Below are 15,833 nucleotides of genomic sequence, written 5' to 3'. Positions count from 1 at the left end.
GAATGTTCTTGACAATTTGTTTAATAACTCTAGTCACATGAAATTCTAATCCTTTTCACACAATTCTAAGAGCATTTAAAAAATAGAATAATCGAATATTATAGCATATGAAGTCGACCCTATATCCGAAGCATATGGGACTTGATTCATTATTACAAGGGTCCACTATCTTTTCAATCTCTTGCTATAATATTTCCACATATATAATATCCAATGTCGAAAAATTTCAACATACTATTCATATATGCCTTTGACTACTGTGACATCCACATTTTCACGGCCATAAAAGACCGATTTGTTTATGCTTTATTTTGAAAATCAGAGTAACCTTTTAAAGAAAAGAGTTGCGGAATTTGTTCCCAGAAAAACATGATAAATACGTTATCAAAGAATCTCCGAAGAAATGTATTTTATTCATTTTAAAACATTGGGATGTCATCGTCAATACAGAAACATAAGCATAAACAGAACTTACGTTCATTATCTCTAGTGATTTATGTCTCCTTAATCTCTCAGTGTAATGTAACTTCATATCGACACCTGTGATACAAATAAACTGAGTAGGTCAGGTTGGGAAACCTGGTGAGTACATAGGGTTTTTAACCCACAATAATATAATTATTATGTTTAATCATCAAACAATTAACTCAATTACTCATCCCCATTATCTTCGTTATTCTTAAGGGTCTACCCTAAGAATCATCTATCCTGCATTCGTTCATTCCGAAGTCCATCGCTTCCAGGGTTTATATGACAGCCACTAAGTCTATAACTGCCAATGCTCGTTCATAAATCGCTAAACCCATAGCTACTAATCTTCATCTATCGGGCACTAAGTCCATAGCTACCAGCGTTTATCTAACATGTACTAAATCCATAGCTACCAACGTTTCTCTAACAAATACTAAGTCCATAGCTACCAGTGTTTATCTAATAGGCACTAAGTCCATAGCGGCCGATGTTATTTATTTGGCACTAAGTCTATAGCTGCCAATGTTTACTCATACCATTTTTCATCTCTCATCGTTCATCTACCCATGTTTTATCTAACATATTCGTAGATATAAAATACATATACAATTTAAATCATTTAAAACATGTATAAAATCGTTCATTCAACATAGAAAGCAAGTATTCAAATAATATGCACACATAGCACGTAATTTATATAAAATACTTCATATCTATGTGTATGAATGAAAGTAACTATGCACTCACTTATTAAAGTGATGATTCCAAACTCGGCCAGCGCTTCGCTTTTAACGATTCAATTTTCCTTCGACGAAACCTAGAATTATTATCGCTAAGTTTTAGTCTAATCTTTATTGCGACTAATTATTAGTCTTGATTCATCATTAACTCAAAGTCTACTTCATGATCTATCAAGTAAGGAACAACCAGATAGGATCATATCGGAGGTAGGGTTCGTTCGGTATACGAAGTATACTGTTTGGAAATCCCACTTTAAACACCTCACTAAATCACAACCTAGACATCATCTCCGTAAGTAGATCAATCAGTATAACGACTTTGAAATACTGATAAATTTTATTTATAGGTTCATAATAAAGATATTATAAGCTATATTTAAAGTAGGGTAGCGTAACTTACTTAGCTAGGAGTCGGGCTCTGCAAGAGCAGAACTTCGTCGCTGAATCTTTCTAAGAAAGATTCTTGCAGCGCTTCAGCGCTCACCTTACTATACTAAAAACTACAGAAAGAGAAGTCGAATCACGAGGGACCGAAATGCTCGGGGGATAAGAAGAGAAAGACTCTTGAATCAAGAGAATGGTGCAAGAAATATGGGAGCCTAGAGGTTCTTATTTATAGTAATTGGATTTTCAAAAACCACCATCTATATTTACTTAAATGACTAAACACCCCTTTATAATACTATTTTAAATAGATTTAATGATATTTGTACTAAACTAATGTCGAAAATACTCAACACTAGTATTATAACGACCGCATCGTTGATACCTTTCTAACGATATATATATATATATATATATATATATATATATATATATATATATATATATATATATATATATATATATATATATATATATATATATATATATATGTATACGTATATATGATTTCTACTTTATTTTAATACGTAAATGTGCTATTAAAAATTATAACTCGTTCATACGAACTCCGTTTTTTGACATTCTTTATATCCACGCGTAGTTATCGACGAGATCTACAACTTTCGTTTAGACTCCGTCGACTAATTTTGAATTTATATTTTTATCCATATTTTTATAAAATTAAATAATTTTGCTAAAATCATAACTCTCTCGTACAGACTCCGTTTTTGACATTCTTTTTCTCAAAATTCCTATTTTAAGGAGTACTACGATTTTCATTTTGGTCGCATTAGCTAAAAGTCAACCATTCTCTTCGTAGCTTTTTACGTCGTACATTCGTTGTGCGTTGCTGACTTTTATATCTTATAAAAATCATATCTAATTCATACAGATTCGGATTTCGACGAATTTATATTTTTGGGATTGGGACGACGTATACTTCCTAGATATATATATATATATATATATATATATATATATATATATATATATATATATATATATATATATATATATATATGTTTTCGCGCACTTATTTTTACGATTTACGGACGATTCGACTGATTTTTCTTATTTTATTATATTATAATAATCATGAAACATATAATATTCAAATAATTCTTCTTTATTACGTCAAATAGGTTACAATTGTTAACCCTAACTATTACTTTGGTTAAGATTATTTATCCTAGATAATACAAAAAAAATCATTTTAACGCTTATTATATCTTAATTTACTAGCCCGAATCTGCGGGTGTTACAATTATCTCCCCCTTAGGATGATTACGTCCCAGAATCTTCATAAAAAAAAGGGCTTGTATAATGACTCCGTTCATTTCCTTTCCATCATAGGTGGTAATCGTAACTCTTATGTCCTTTCAAATGAGTATCTAACTCTAGGACTCCTTGATTGCTGGTAGTGCGCAATCTTGCACCCGTTCTTTATCCTATGTCGGACTTTTAATCTTAACCTTCGAGTTACAAACTCAGTCCTTATTGGAAACTCCTGCTCTTTCTTAAACAGACTTAAATTAAGATAAGTTCTTTACTTCGATTACCATAACAGACCGGTGGGACATGTTCTAATGAGATCTCATCGTATGATGCAACGCTTAGATTTGGGTCTTTTAGAGTCAAATTCCAGAACGGAATATACGTTCATTCATGTTCTAACGTGATATAATCACATTCTAGCATGTAGCACATCTAGCTACATGCTTCTTACATTATCAACGGTTGCGATACTTCTATTCATCGCTTCGATTATCTTTCACTTCAATCATCTGACTTAAGTCATATGCTACATCGATTTTGGTACTTTGAACCACATAACGTATTCATCTTAGTCGGACTCGATTTGATATGAACACTAGGGTCGGATTAACAATCATCATCTTAGTCATTACCGAAACGATGGTAACGACAGACATGAAAAAAACGAAATCAATTACTAGCTTCTTGGTAACCTTGTGAGTTTCCAACTTTACCCATTAATCCCTTCCTAAAGAGAATAAGCTCAAACCCTAACCCAAAAAGGGCCAAGGTCTTAATCCAAAACCACCTAAACTACAAGGTAGACCATAAGGTCATAGGTCTGGACCATAAGAACCAAAATATCACGTAAAGTTCCCAGCTTTCTCTACATGCATGGACATTAGAAGCTCAAAAGGCCAAAATGATGGCTTAAAGGTTGCATGGGACTTCCATGGCCATAAAGTTGGCACCTTTATGCCATGAAAGTCCTTCAAGACTCTAGATCTGAAGTGATTTCCATTGGGGACGTCCAACTTTCAAGGACCATATCATTTAGACCAAAAACAAGCCAAAGGTTCTAAGAAGGAGATATAATCAACTATTAGGCAAGTTTGAGACTTGATTACCAGAAAGTGACGAAAATAGAGTGAGGTTTCTGGATCTAGCAACTCTTCCTTGTTCCTTCAAACTTTCCTTCCTTCCAAGAGCTTCAAACACCCACAAGAACACTCAAAATGGCTCACAATCACTCACAATAACATTAGGGTTTCGAGATCTAGGGTTAGGATAGTGGAGGCTGGAAATGAGGCCAAACCTTAGGGCTTAAGTTGTTTAAATAGGGTGCAAAGTCCCGATTTTAGGGTTTCCCAAACCATGTCCAATTCATTGAGTTGATCCTCCCCAACTTGTCGAGATGATCTTCCAAAACGCACGCCCCAAAATTCCAACACGTCGAGTTTCTTGCCCCAAACTCGACGAGTTGATCTTAGAAATGAGGTTTTATTTCCATAATTAACCTTCTAAATTCTGGGTGTTACAAAAAAAATCAGAAAACCTACAATCCGAGATCAAAATTTAGTTCTTAGTTCTTACAAATCAAAAGTCATCAAAAACGAAAAATCAAAATTTATGACTTTTCAGAAACGAAAAAGTAGAAAAGGAAAATATCTAAAATCAGAATTTACCTCAATTCCTTCTTCCTTGTTTCTTCTGATTTACGAAAACTGATATCTGATGGTTCTGAATTTCGAAATTTGATCAGAAAAAAAAACTGATCAGAAATTACTTAATTAGAAATAACAAACCACGAAAAAACAAAACTAAAGTTTAATGTTACCTTTCATTTTGAAACCTCTAGGCTCAAGCAGGTAACATTTTGAAGCTTTTAATTTCAAATTTTGATGGTGCTGAATTCAAATTTTGAAGCTTCTGATTTTGAAATTTGATGGTTCTGATTTCTAAATTCTGATTTGTAATAACTGAAATCGTTAAGCTTCAGAGTTTTGAGAAGAAAGAAAAAGAAGATTGCTATCAGTGAAGAAGAAGAATATTAGAAGAAATAAAAGTAAGAACTGAGTGAAATCGTTGACTGTTATCAGTGAAGAAGAAGATGAAGAAGAAGAAGAAGACGAAGAAGAAGAAGAAGAAGAAACAAAAGTAAGAATTGAAATCGTTGCTTGTGTCTTTGATATTGGAATAGAATCGAATGAATGGATATTACTGTTCCTACTGTAATGATGTTTCATGTTACCGATGCATGCATTATAAATGAAGAAGAAACCAAAGAGTTTTTTGTTTCGCAAAAATTCTTTCCCACTCCCTTCTTTCTTGTCGGCGTCAGCTGAAAGAGTAATAAAAATATAACCTAATTTTTTTGAGTCATTGAATGAACTTAGTCTACTAGAAATGCTAAATAATTTTTGGGCCATATTCTTGGGCACTTGATGAACCTGCATTGGGTCAGCCCTGCATAACACAAACATACATAAGTCTGAAGACTCGTGAGATACATGGGTTTTGACTCAATAACATACTCAAGTATAAACTTCAAAAGTTTTATCTGACTTATCATTACGACACTAAGCATAGGGTTATACGTACGTTACTAGCACAAAGCTAGTTTAACACTTCTAACAAATAGATAGCTTAACCCAAGATCTAACACATATATGGAATCAATACGCATATACAACACAATACCATCTTGTAACACTCAGGTGTTCAGGTACTTTTAATGAGTAAATGCTATATGGAGTTTTATGAGTTTTGTTCCTTTTCTTCGACTTAATGAGTAAATGCTACTCTAAGACCGAAGGAGCTGCCTTTTCAGAAGATTTGAGTTGTGTTAAGTCATAAAAATGCTTTCTTGACTCACTTAGTGCTTGCATGCAAACTGTATAGTTATTTAGTGGTTAAGACCAACTAAGAAGTTGGTTTTGGGTATTAATGATGCATGCATAACCATAAAGTTGGAAACTTTATGGTTAAGAGCACCTTCTTGGACTTGGATATGGTTTTGGACGTTGGACTGAATGGATTAAGCCATTGTTCGAAGATTGCATGGCCACCGCATACGTTGGGCGTACCAGGGCGTAGGTGGTCAGCAAAACGTTTCTTGGTCAAGGCAGAGTATGTTGAGCGTACAGTTGGGTACGCCTTGTGTACTCAGTCAGTTGGGTTTAGCAAGTTTGGGCCACTTTTTGGTCTTAAATGCTTGGTCCCTTATTGGACCATCTGAATATTGGTGTTTTGGGCTAAGTGATGGGATGGACTTTAGGGTAAGGTCCGAGTAGGAGTTTGGGCCCAATTTGGAAAAGTGGGCCAAATATGGGCCTTGAGTGATTACTTAGTTTTGGCCTTTTGGATCAAGAATTGGGTCTGGGTCTTAGCACGGCTAGGGAAAGGGTAAAGTGTCCTTTTACCCTAATTAGGGACTAATAACTATGGTTGTAATCCAGTTATTAATTGGATGATTATTTTGTTGTGATAGCACGGGGATTTGAGTGTGCCAGCAGCCGGAGACTTTCAGTGTGATTCAGCTATGTGAGGTGAGTTGTCCTCACTGCACTTACGGGTCGAAGGCACCAATGTCGACCCTTCGGATTGTTATCCTAGTTTATCGTATGATTGAGTACTATAGTGATGTGCTAGATCTGTATCCTGGTAGATAGGATGTTGCAATGCTTAGTGATCTGTGAGATCTGTCTGATTGTTATTGGCTGGTTATTTGCATGATTGTCTGTTATATATATATATATATATATATATATATATATATATATATATATATATATATATATATATATATATATATATATATATATATATATATATATGTGTGTGTGTGTGTGTGTGTATGTGTGTCGACACAGTGTATGTGTGGTTGGGTTGAGGCGATCCTTCTTTGTGTTGAAGGCCAACAGACCCAGCGCAACCCAGATAGACTGCAGACCATAGAGGCGTATAACATACCAGTCAGGCCGAAGGCCCGAAGAACAGTCTAAATAGGTTGAAGGCCCGGTAACACGGTCTAGTCATACTGAAGGTTCTGTATGCATGATGTTCGCTGTTATTATTATGATTATGTGTTGTGTTGGTACTTTGGGGAAACTCACTAAGCTTTGGGCTTATAGTTTTGGATTATGTTTCAGGTACTTCAGAGGATCGCAGAAAGGCGAAGGTGTGATCGTGCACCTCCTCATGTTTGGTTTTGTGATTTTGGGCGAACTCCGATATTAGACATGTTTTGAAAACTATTTTATAATCAATGATGATTTTTGGGTTGTTTAAAAAGTTTAAATTTTTCATGAGGTTTATGGATGTTACAAGTTGGTATCAGAGCCTTGGTTTGAGGGAATTGGAGGAACACTCGTGTGAATCCAGTCTCAAACTAAGGAAAAGGATTTTAAAACAATTTTCAAATGGTTTTCAAAATAATCAAGGAGGATGCAAGGTGTACGATCAGCCAGAGCCAGTAAGTAGACCCCAAATTACCACACTGTTATTTGATGTGGTGATATGTTAGAACAACATGCTAGTGATAAGCTAGGGATCTTCAGGAATATTTCTTCCTGATAGCCAAATATGTTAGAACAACTGACGAATAATTTGGTAATCACCTAACTTAGGGTTTATAACCCCTATTGAACATATTAGGAATTTTATCAGAGAATTCATCCGTCCAACTTATCCTTCGAGTCCATAATATCACTGTATCACGAAATCTTCTAAACAACTTGGGTTCTATAATCTTACCATAACGATGTTGCATATTCATAATTGCGTAATAAAAGGACAAGGGAATACCTTATTTCGCTCCGTGTAGATTCCTCGTATACCGACATTAGCACGTACTTGGTAAACTACATATCGTTGTTTAAGCGCACAGAGCTTTACGTCGGAAAATCGCTTAACAAAAGATAGACTTCAACTATTTATAGGGGTTGTCACACGCCTACACCCTTTAGAGGGAAGCGTCAAGTCCATGCTGCGTGTATGACTCTTGCCACATGTCTCATACATCCGTCACGTGTCCTACCATTGGATGACCCGATGTGCCGCACAATTTAATGCACACGCCGCACCTTGAGCTTTGTTGACTTTCATTGACTTTCCTTATATAGCATTGTACCTCTTGATTCTTCATTTCCTACATTACAGGTACCATTTACTTTTAATTTATCGCTTAAGAAGTAATGATTTTTCCTGCCATTACATTCGGTCTTTCTGGGAACATGATTAAATAAAACACCATTGAAGACATATAAAATGAGAATTTTTTCATTTTTTTTATCATTTTGTTATTTTAATATTTGTTACGATTATTTAAATAATCGTATATCTTTAAGGTGACAGATTGTTTGATTATAATGAAGATTTAACATCATATAAGCATGAATAAACTAATAGAATGTTGGTCTAACCTATGCCCTAATAGGTATATTAGTCTAACCCTAATCATTAACATCCCTCTGTAATTTCATTGGGAAGAGATAATTTATACTGGAAAAAAATAAACTAAAGAACAAAACAAAAAAAAATAGATGAAGACAGCGGTAGCAGCTGTGGCAGAGCTCTAACGATGGTGGCTAACAACGACTACTCGTCAAAGAAGAAAAGAAAAGTAGCGGCAAGAGGCGGTTCCATTGTATATGAAGAGAGGAACGGTGTCGGCAATAATCATGGACCCGGTGGTAGAGGAGTCCAGAGAAAGGCAGCAAGAAAGAAAGAGGGCTCAAGATGCGGTGGACAGAGCCAATTCCGGTGTGATTAACGATTGTAGTGTTGATAGAGAGAAAAAGGGGTACTATAGGTCAGAGGCTACTCGGCGAAGAAGTTTCCATCGGAAGGAGGCAACAAATACATCGGAAAAGGGAATCTGAAGAAGAGGCTAATTGAGGAGAGGGGCAATCTGATGAGGAGACAGAAGGCTCGGAGGCAGGGGCCATCTGAGGAGGAGGCAGAATCGGGTGAGGCAGTAGAAAAAGTCGTAAAAGGAGTTTTGATTTGGTGCCGATGGTTGTATAATTATTTAGGATAAAAAAATAAAGGAAAAACTATTGAGCATGCTGAAGGCACCATGAAACACTAACCACCGTAACCGATTCCACCTGCTCCGGTCGAGAAAACCACCACCTGTTCCAGTCGAAAGTTTACGTCGAACTCACTACCGAAGCTACCCCTCAAACATCGTGAATCACATCAGAACACCCACTGTCGAACACCACCTCCACTAAAAACTCAATCCACCCTTATTTCAGCCATATGCTTCATTGGAACACCACACAAACTTCACATAAAACCACCATAACCTCCATAAAAACCACCCATATGCTTCTTATAACATAGCCGAGAATCCACCTGTATACCACCACCATCGCCTGCTCGACCCTCTTTCCATAGTCACCACTTCTGAACTCCACTATCAGTCAACTAACTGTAGATCGAAACAACCTTATACCAATTCTACAATCAAATCCACCTTCCATCACCCTCTCTACCTTAAAAACTAATCAAACCTAAGCACCACCATGCGCTACCATGTCATTATTTTTTCCCTTAATTAATTGTTACTGATGAACGAAAATAAATGAAGGAGGATTAGAGCTTCAATGATTCAGGTGCGTATAGCTATCAAGAACAGAGGAAGAAGGGGGGGGGGGCGGGGGGGGGGGGGGGTTCTTGCGGCAATTTTCAGGTTTTTTTCTTGAATGAAAACAACAACTAAACCAACACAACCGGTAATATATTGCTCTCACCTATAAAAGCCATTTACCAATAGGTGACACTTAAACAAAGTGTGTAGCTATCTTATTTTTCGAATTTTTTTAAGTTGTTATGTTTGGTACGTCGGTAAGTAGTTTATAAGCTAACTTTTTAAAAAGTTACTTAGGTTGTGTTTGATGTGTTAGAACTTGTTTATTTTTAAAGCTTTTTTAAGTTGTCATTTTGACAAAACAAAAAATGGCTTATAACCTAGTTTTTTAAAAAGTTATTTAGACTAGTTTTTCAGGAGTTTTGTTTTAAAATTTCTCAAATACATCCTTAATTAATTATAAAAAAACATATTCTACTAAATACATTTTTATTTCATTTTTTATATTTCAGCTAATTTTTACTAAACGTTATTTTTTATCAGACATCTTATAAGCTAACAACTAATAGCTAGTTTTTCATCTAGTACGTCAAACGTAGCATTAGATTGGATTTTAATGAGTTTTTTTTTTTTTTTGAATTTCTATATATACCCTTAATTAGTTATAAATAACATATTTTTCTAAATTTCTTTTTTTGTCATTCTATATTTTCCAGCTACTTTATCAACTACTTTTTATCAAACATTACTTTTTATCATCCAATATATAAGCTAGCAGCAAGTTTTTAGTTTACAACTAACTTTGCAGCTAGTACGTCAAACAAAACCTAAATAGATTTTAAAAAAAGCTAGTTTATAAGCTATTTTTTAGCTTGTTAAACATGACAGCTTAAAAAAACTCAAAAAATAAACTAATTGTAGCGCGTCAAACCCAACCTTACAAATATGGCTAAAAAGTTTTACTAACTAAGAAGCTTAATCGGTACACTTATTATTAAAATTTGGATGGTTTTTAACTTGATAATTATAGTTTAGAAAAATTAATTTATCATCATTATATTTTAATTTTAGTTTATATTCATATGCATTTTTATATAATTTTTCATATTTTCAAAAGCTTCCAGCTAGTTGTGCTGATTATTCTTATACAAATAAAACAACAACTTCCATCTTTGAGCTACCAACTACCATCTTCTAGTTTCAATTTTCCAGCTACCAACTACCAGCTTTTAGCTTTCAACTATCAGTTATCAACTACCAATTATCAATTATCAACTACTTTTACGGATCATGTCATATATTTGTTTTTGATCAATAACAATATTTCCAATAGTTAAACATATTTTATTAACTTACTAGATTTAAAAGAAAAAGTAAATGGTATTTATGATTCTTTCCTTCATTGCATCAACCACTAATACTTCTTGTCTAGTACGTTCCATCACTTTTAAAAGTAAAAGAAAATAATATTTATGATTCTTTTCTTAGATGTACACCACTTAACTACATCTTCTTAACTAAACTACCACCTAGCTAAATTTTCACTCTCCTCCTCCTCCTCTTCGGCCGCCACCACTGCAATCACCGCCATCAAATCCATTGGCCTTCCACCTCAATAGCCACACAATGCACATTGGTTTCAGAATTTGGTCTTTACTACTTTTACTTATCATTTTGCATCCCATTCGGATCTATGCTCAAGAAGTTGGTTAGTTCACTCCTCCATTCTAATTCAGTTACCTCGACTTTATCATAACATGCATTGTTCTACATTTAGTACGGAATTCGAGCCATTTTGATCCTTGTCCAATTTTGATGGTTTGAATTTGTGTGTAGAGGATGAGAGAGAGTTCGACTACATAAAAGGAAGCAGAAAAGGACCCTTAAAATGGGGTGAGCTACACAAAGAATGGTATGCTTGTAACAATGGTAAAATGCAGTCTCCGATTGACTTGTCGAATAAAAGAGTTGATATCATTCACAAATCTAACAAGTTGGCAAGAAGCTACAAGCCATGCATCGCGATTATAGCTAATCGTGGACACGATATAGCGGTGAGACATCTACACACCTACTTGATATATACATTTAGAACAACATTAAATGAAAGGTCTATAATATACTATATACTAAAATAATATAATGATCAATATATATAAAAAATCATGTAGGGATTGGACCCATTAACAAGTGGCGTCCATGCACCCTACAGACAGTGACGGAACCAGAAACTTTTACAAAGGGTAGCACCAAAAATTCCCAATAAAAAGTAATAAGATAATTTTTTAAAATTATGATTAATTAGATACAACAAACTAGTGCAAAAATCTTACATTTTAAATTTGACATATTCGTTTACTCATTTTTTAAAAGCGTTCCATCACTCGTTCAATTTTAACATATATAAGTGTTTCTTTTTCTACGCTACAAATCAAAACATCGTTCATAAAATCATTACCCATTTTATTACGTAAGTCGGTCTTCAAAAGCTTAAATACGGAAAATCATATTTCAATGGTTGCGGTTGCTACTAGTGGAAAAAACCAAAATGCCAAGCTCATTTGTGTTGTACATGCCTTGTCGTGTGAAGCAAGGGGGCAGGAGAAAGAAAACCCAATTTTTTTTTCCCTTTGTTTTGTTGAAATATTGTTGTTGGCTACGTTAATATTGGAGTTTTGTTTACACATTTGGGCTACTCCCTTCATTTAGTGGACCATTAATTATTTGGAAGTAGTTTAGATTTTTTGGGCTTTTTATTTAAGATAGGAGCACCATTTAATTTAGCAGTGCACTACATGAATATAAAAGTAATCCAAAATTTTAACATATGTCGGGAGAGAATGAGGGGTAGCACTACCAACTAATTGGTTCCGTCCCTGCCTACAGGCCTACATGTATGTAGATCTACCCCTCCATACCCCCACCCACATCATACATATCCATACAACCTACATTTTATTAAATAAATTCTAGTGATTTACAATTATATGTCTTGATTTTTACATTCTTTATTGAAAATATAACATGAGTATATAATATGATGTAAAAGTAATTTGGTAGACACAATAAAAATTATATATACATTTTTAGTTTAACGATAAAGAAGTACCCATTAAAAAATTAACATGAGATGTAAAATTCTTATTATCTGAGACATATAAAACTGGATATACAAATCCAAGAATTATCAACCCATCACGATTATCAGCTAATAAATTATTATATTATATTATTAATAGGTTTAAAATATGACCGTTACACAAAAGACATGGACACACGTATTGGTGAAATTAATTGATTTCTTGAGTTTTTTAATCGAGTTGTGCTAAAATAATATCCTTGCACAACACACATTAATAAACTTAATACTTATGAAGAAAATTTTCATTATAAATATACAATAAAAACACAGTTTTAAGCAATTTTTATTTAGCTTCATTTGATTTATAATTTGAATGTAGGTTCATTGGGAGAGCAATGCTGGCTCGATCGAAATAAATGGGACGGTTTTCTCACTAATACAAGCCCATTGGCACTCACCTTCCGAGCACACCATCAATGGTAGAAGGTCAAATTCTCTCTTTATGTTAACTTTTTTAATGGTCAAAATCAATGTCGTCGACTTTTAAAATTGTTGACCAAATTCATTGAAATTAATTTTGACTTTGCAGGTACTCTTTGGAATTACACATGGTTCATAAGACCACAGACCCGACTTCCAAACACAAGATTGCAGTCATTGGTGTCCTCTACAAGATTGGAAAACCAAACCCTTTTCTTACCAAGGTAAAAACATATTGACACTTTTAACAAAAAAGAAAGATATATTAGTTTGTTAACAATATTTTTAATTTCAGTTGATTCCAAATATAACATCGTTGGTGAAAGAAGATAAAGAACATGGACACCCGGGGGTGATTGATCCTAGAGAAATCCAAATGAGTTGCAGAAGATACTACAACTATATTGGATCACTCACTGTTCCTCCATGTACTGAAGGTGTCGTTTGGACAATCAGCAAAAAGGTATACTGACGTAGGGGCTATTTGGTAACATTCAAAACGATTAAGATACTCTGAATAAATTTTTCTCCGAATGAAAACTGAAAAGATATTTTTTAATCATTAACTTTATGCATGTATTTACTTTTTGCTATCGAAGAGTGTTTTAAATATTTTATAGATCGTGAAACTAAATGTATCATTTATTTCAAGGTAGGATACTATTACATTTTGTTAACATTTAGATATTTTGTTGTGTAGGTGAGGACAGTATCACTTGATCAAGTTAAATTGTTACGTGATGCTGTTCATGATGCAAGTACAAAATGATTCTTTTTCTATTGAAAATTTTTATAGTTATCATGCAATTCGTTACAAAATAATTATTAAATAGATTTTGGTGTTTTTTTAAGGTATGTTAACAATTTTAATAACTAAATACTGGTGAATAAATTGCAGCATGCACAAAAAAATTCAAGACCACTGCAGCCAAATCGTCACAGAGACATCCAGTTGATTGGTCCATGAGAAAGCAACTAAGAGCAATTTCTGATTTTGAATAATTACTTTTTTATTTATGTTTATACGAATGTTATTGTATTTGTAATACCCAATATCTTGAAAATATAATAAAATGTGAGTTTCAATTGATGAAAGTGCAATGGGAATAAATATACTGAAACAATCTTTCATATACCCAAACAGTAAATAAAACAAACAGATAGAAACATCAAATAATGAATACAAACCCGTTAATCTTTACAACATCAGGGACAAAACGGGTAATTCACACTCCAATATCGACAGACCATAAACAAACAAACGAAATCCACGGAAAAAAAATCAAATTTTGAAAAATACATTCTTAACTTTGAGGAATTCGTTTTTATAAACTTTAGGCACTTGTGGGCAAATGTTCATGGGTTTGGTTGATGAAGAGGAATTCATAAACAAGCCCAGCAATGCCACCACCAACCAAAGGCCCAACCCAATATACCCAATGGTTGGCCCATGTCCAGCTAACCAAAGCTGGCCCAAATGACACAGCCGGGTTCATGGATGCTCCGGTGAATGCCCCACCCGCCAAGATATTTGCTCCAACAATAAAACCAATGGCAATTGGTGCTATTGTTCCCAAATCACCCTTTTTGGGATCGACTGCGGTTGCGTATACTGTGTACACGAGCCCGAATGTCATTACAATTTCAAAGACCAAAGCGTTCGATACTCCAACTCCAGCAGACAATGAAAATGCACCCACAGCCTGCAAAAATCGATATTTACCCTTTTAAGTTGCATATAAAACATACAATTAATTTCGAAATTATTCTTTAACTACTATTTTATAACATTTATTTTAATAACAATATACATGTTTATTTAGAACGATGCGTTATGTCAAGATTAAAGTATGAGAGATTCGAATTTGAAACAATTTTATGTGAAATGTTTAAACTTTGAATGATCACCACTGAACAAACTTTTGATGGTGGTTTAATATAATATATATAGACATGTAGCTACATGATTTTTTTTTTTAGTTTTATAATTATTATTTTCTTTTAAAACAAGAGAATACCACAAAGTTGAAACATGAAAGAGACAACTTCATTCATTTAGAGTACTTAACTCCTAAGTGGATTAGTGAATCGGTTGACATCAGTTAATATATAAAAAATTATAATTATAAAGCTATTATTAACATTTTAATCTAATTATTTTGATAAAAACTACTTAGATTGTACTAATTATATAACCCTCATCCATCCATTTTCATGTAAACATACACAGATTAAATTAATTGTGTTTATAAAAAGAAAATAAATATGAAATTCTCACCATGTCATTGGTGACAAATTTGAGTAGCAAGCAAGCGACAGTGGATCCAAGCAACTGAGCAATCACGTAAACAATAGCACGGATCAAAGTGATGTTTCCGCCAACAAAGGCACCGAAGGTCACGGCGGGGTTCACATGTCCACCGGAGATATTAGCTCCGACGGAGACAGCCACGAACAAGGCGAAAGCATGGGCAATAGCAGCCGCCACAAGGCCAGTAGGGGTGGCAGCGCCGTCGCTGGTTAGCTTGCTGAAAGCCATGCCGGAACCTGAACCTGCGAAGACGAAGATGAGGGTGGAGATAAACTCGGCCACCCCTGCCTTGATGGTATCTGGGTGCCTAAACTCATCATGTCGGCCAACGGCGACTGCTCGGATCGGCATGGTTAGGATTGATTAGAGGTGGTGATAGGCGGAGTAGGGAGGAGGGAGGTTTGAACTGGTATGCACATCGCATGCAAATGGGATTGTTTATATACTGGTTTTGTTTTTGTGTTTTACCTGCTACTGCCGGTTTACCGGTCACAAAGGTCTCCCCATTTTGTGTTA

At 34.5% G+C, this 15,833-nt stretch overlaps 2 protein-coding genes across 4 annotated transcripts; one reads left to right on the top strand and one right to left on the bottom strand.

The window, feature by feature from the left end:
• Positions 1-10,943: 10,943 nt before the first annotated feature.
• On the top strand, positions 10,944-14,293 carry LOC145151994 (carbonic anhydrase Nec1-like). Of its 3 annotated transcripts, none has more exons than XM_079075378.1 (7): positions 10,944-11,152; positions 11,281-11,498; positions 12,906-13,012; positions 13,116-13,230; positions 13,302-13,469; positions 13,707-13,760; positions 13,905-14,293. In XM_079075378.1, the coding sequence occupies exons 1-7, from the start codon at positions 11,071-11,073 to the stop codon at positions 13,971-13,973; spliced, it is 813 nt and encodes a 270-aa protein (XP_078931504.1). In that variant the 5' UTR covers positions 10,944-11,070; the 3' UTR covers positions 13,974-14,293. The 3 variants fall into 3 exon arrangements, with proteins under 3 accessions (XP_078931504.1, XP_078931503.1, XP_078931505.1); XM_079075377.1 differs by having other exon boundaries at positions 13,707-13,764; XM_079075379.1 differs by lacking the exon at positions 13,707-13,760.
• Positions 14,120-15,753, bottom strand: LOC145152030 (aquaporin TIP1-1-like). The gene is made up of 2 exons (XM_079075380.1): positions 15,285-15,753; positions 14,120-14,709 (listed from the first exon to the last, which is right to left on the bottom strand). Exons 1-2 carry the CDS (start codon positions 15,666-15,668, stop codon positions 14,341-14,343), a joined length of 753 nt encoding a protein of 250 aa, XP_078931506.1. The 5' UTR covers positions 15,669-15,753; the 3' UTR covers positions 14,120-14,340.
• Between the last annotated feature and the right edge of the window lie 80 nt (positions 15,754-15,833).

The sequence above is a fragment of the Lactuca virosa genome, chromosome 1, assembly GCF_052849685.1.
Source record: "Lactuca virosa cultivar CGN04683 chromosome 1, Lactuca_virosa_CGN04683_v6, whole genome shotgun sequence".
In the NCBI taxonomy this organism is placed as follows: Eukaryota; Viridiplantae; Streptophyta; class Magnoliopsida; order Asterales; family Asteraceae; genus Lactuca; species Lactuca virosa.
This window is presented reverse-complemented; position numbering and strand designations above follow the sequence as displayed.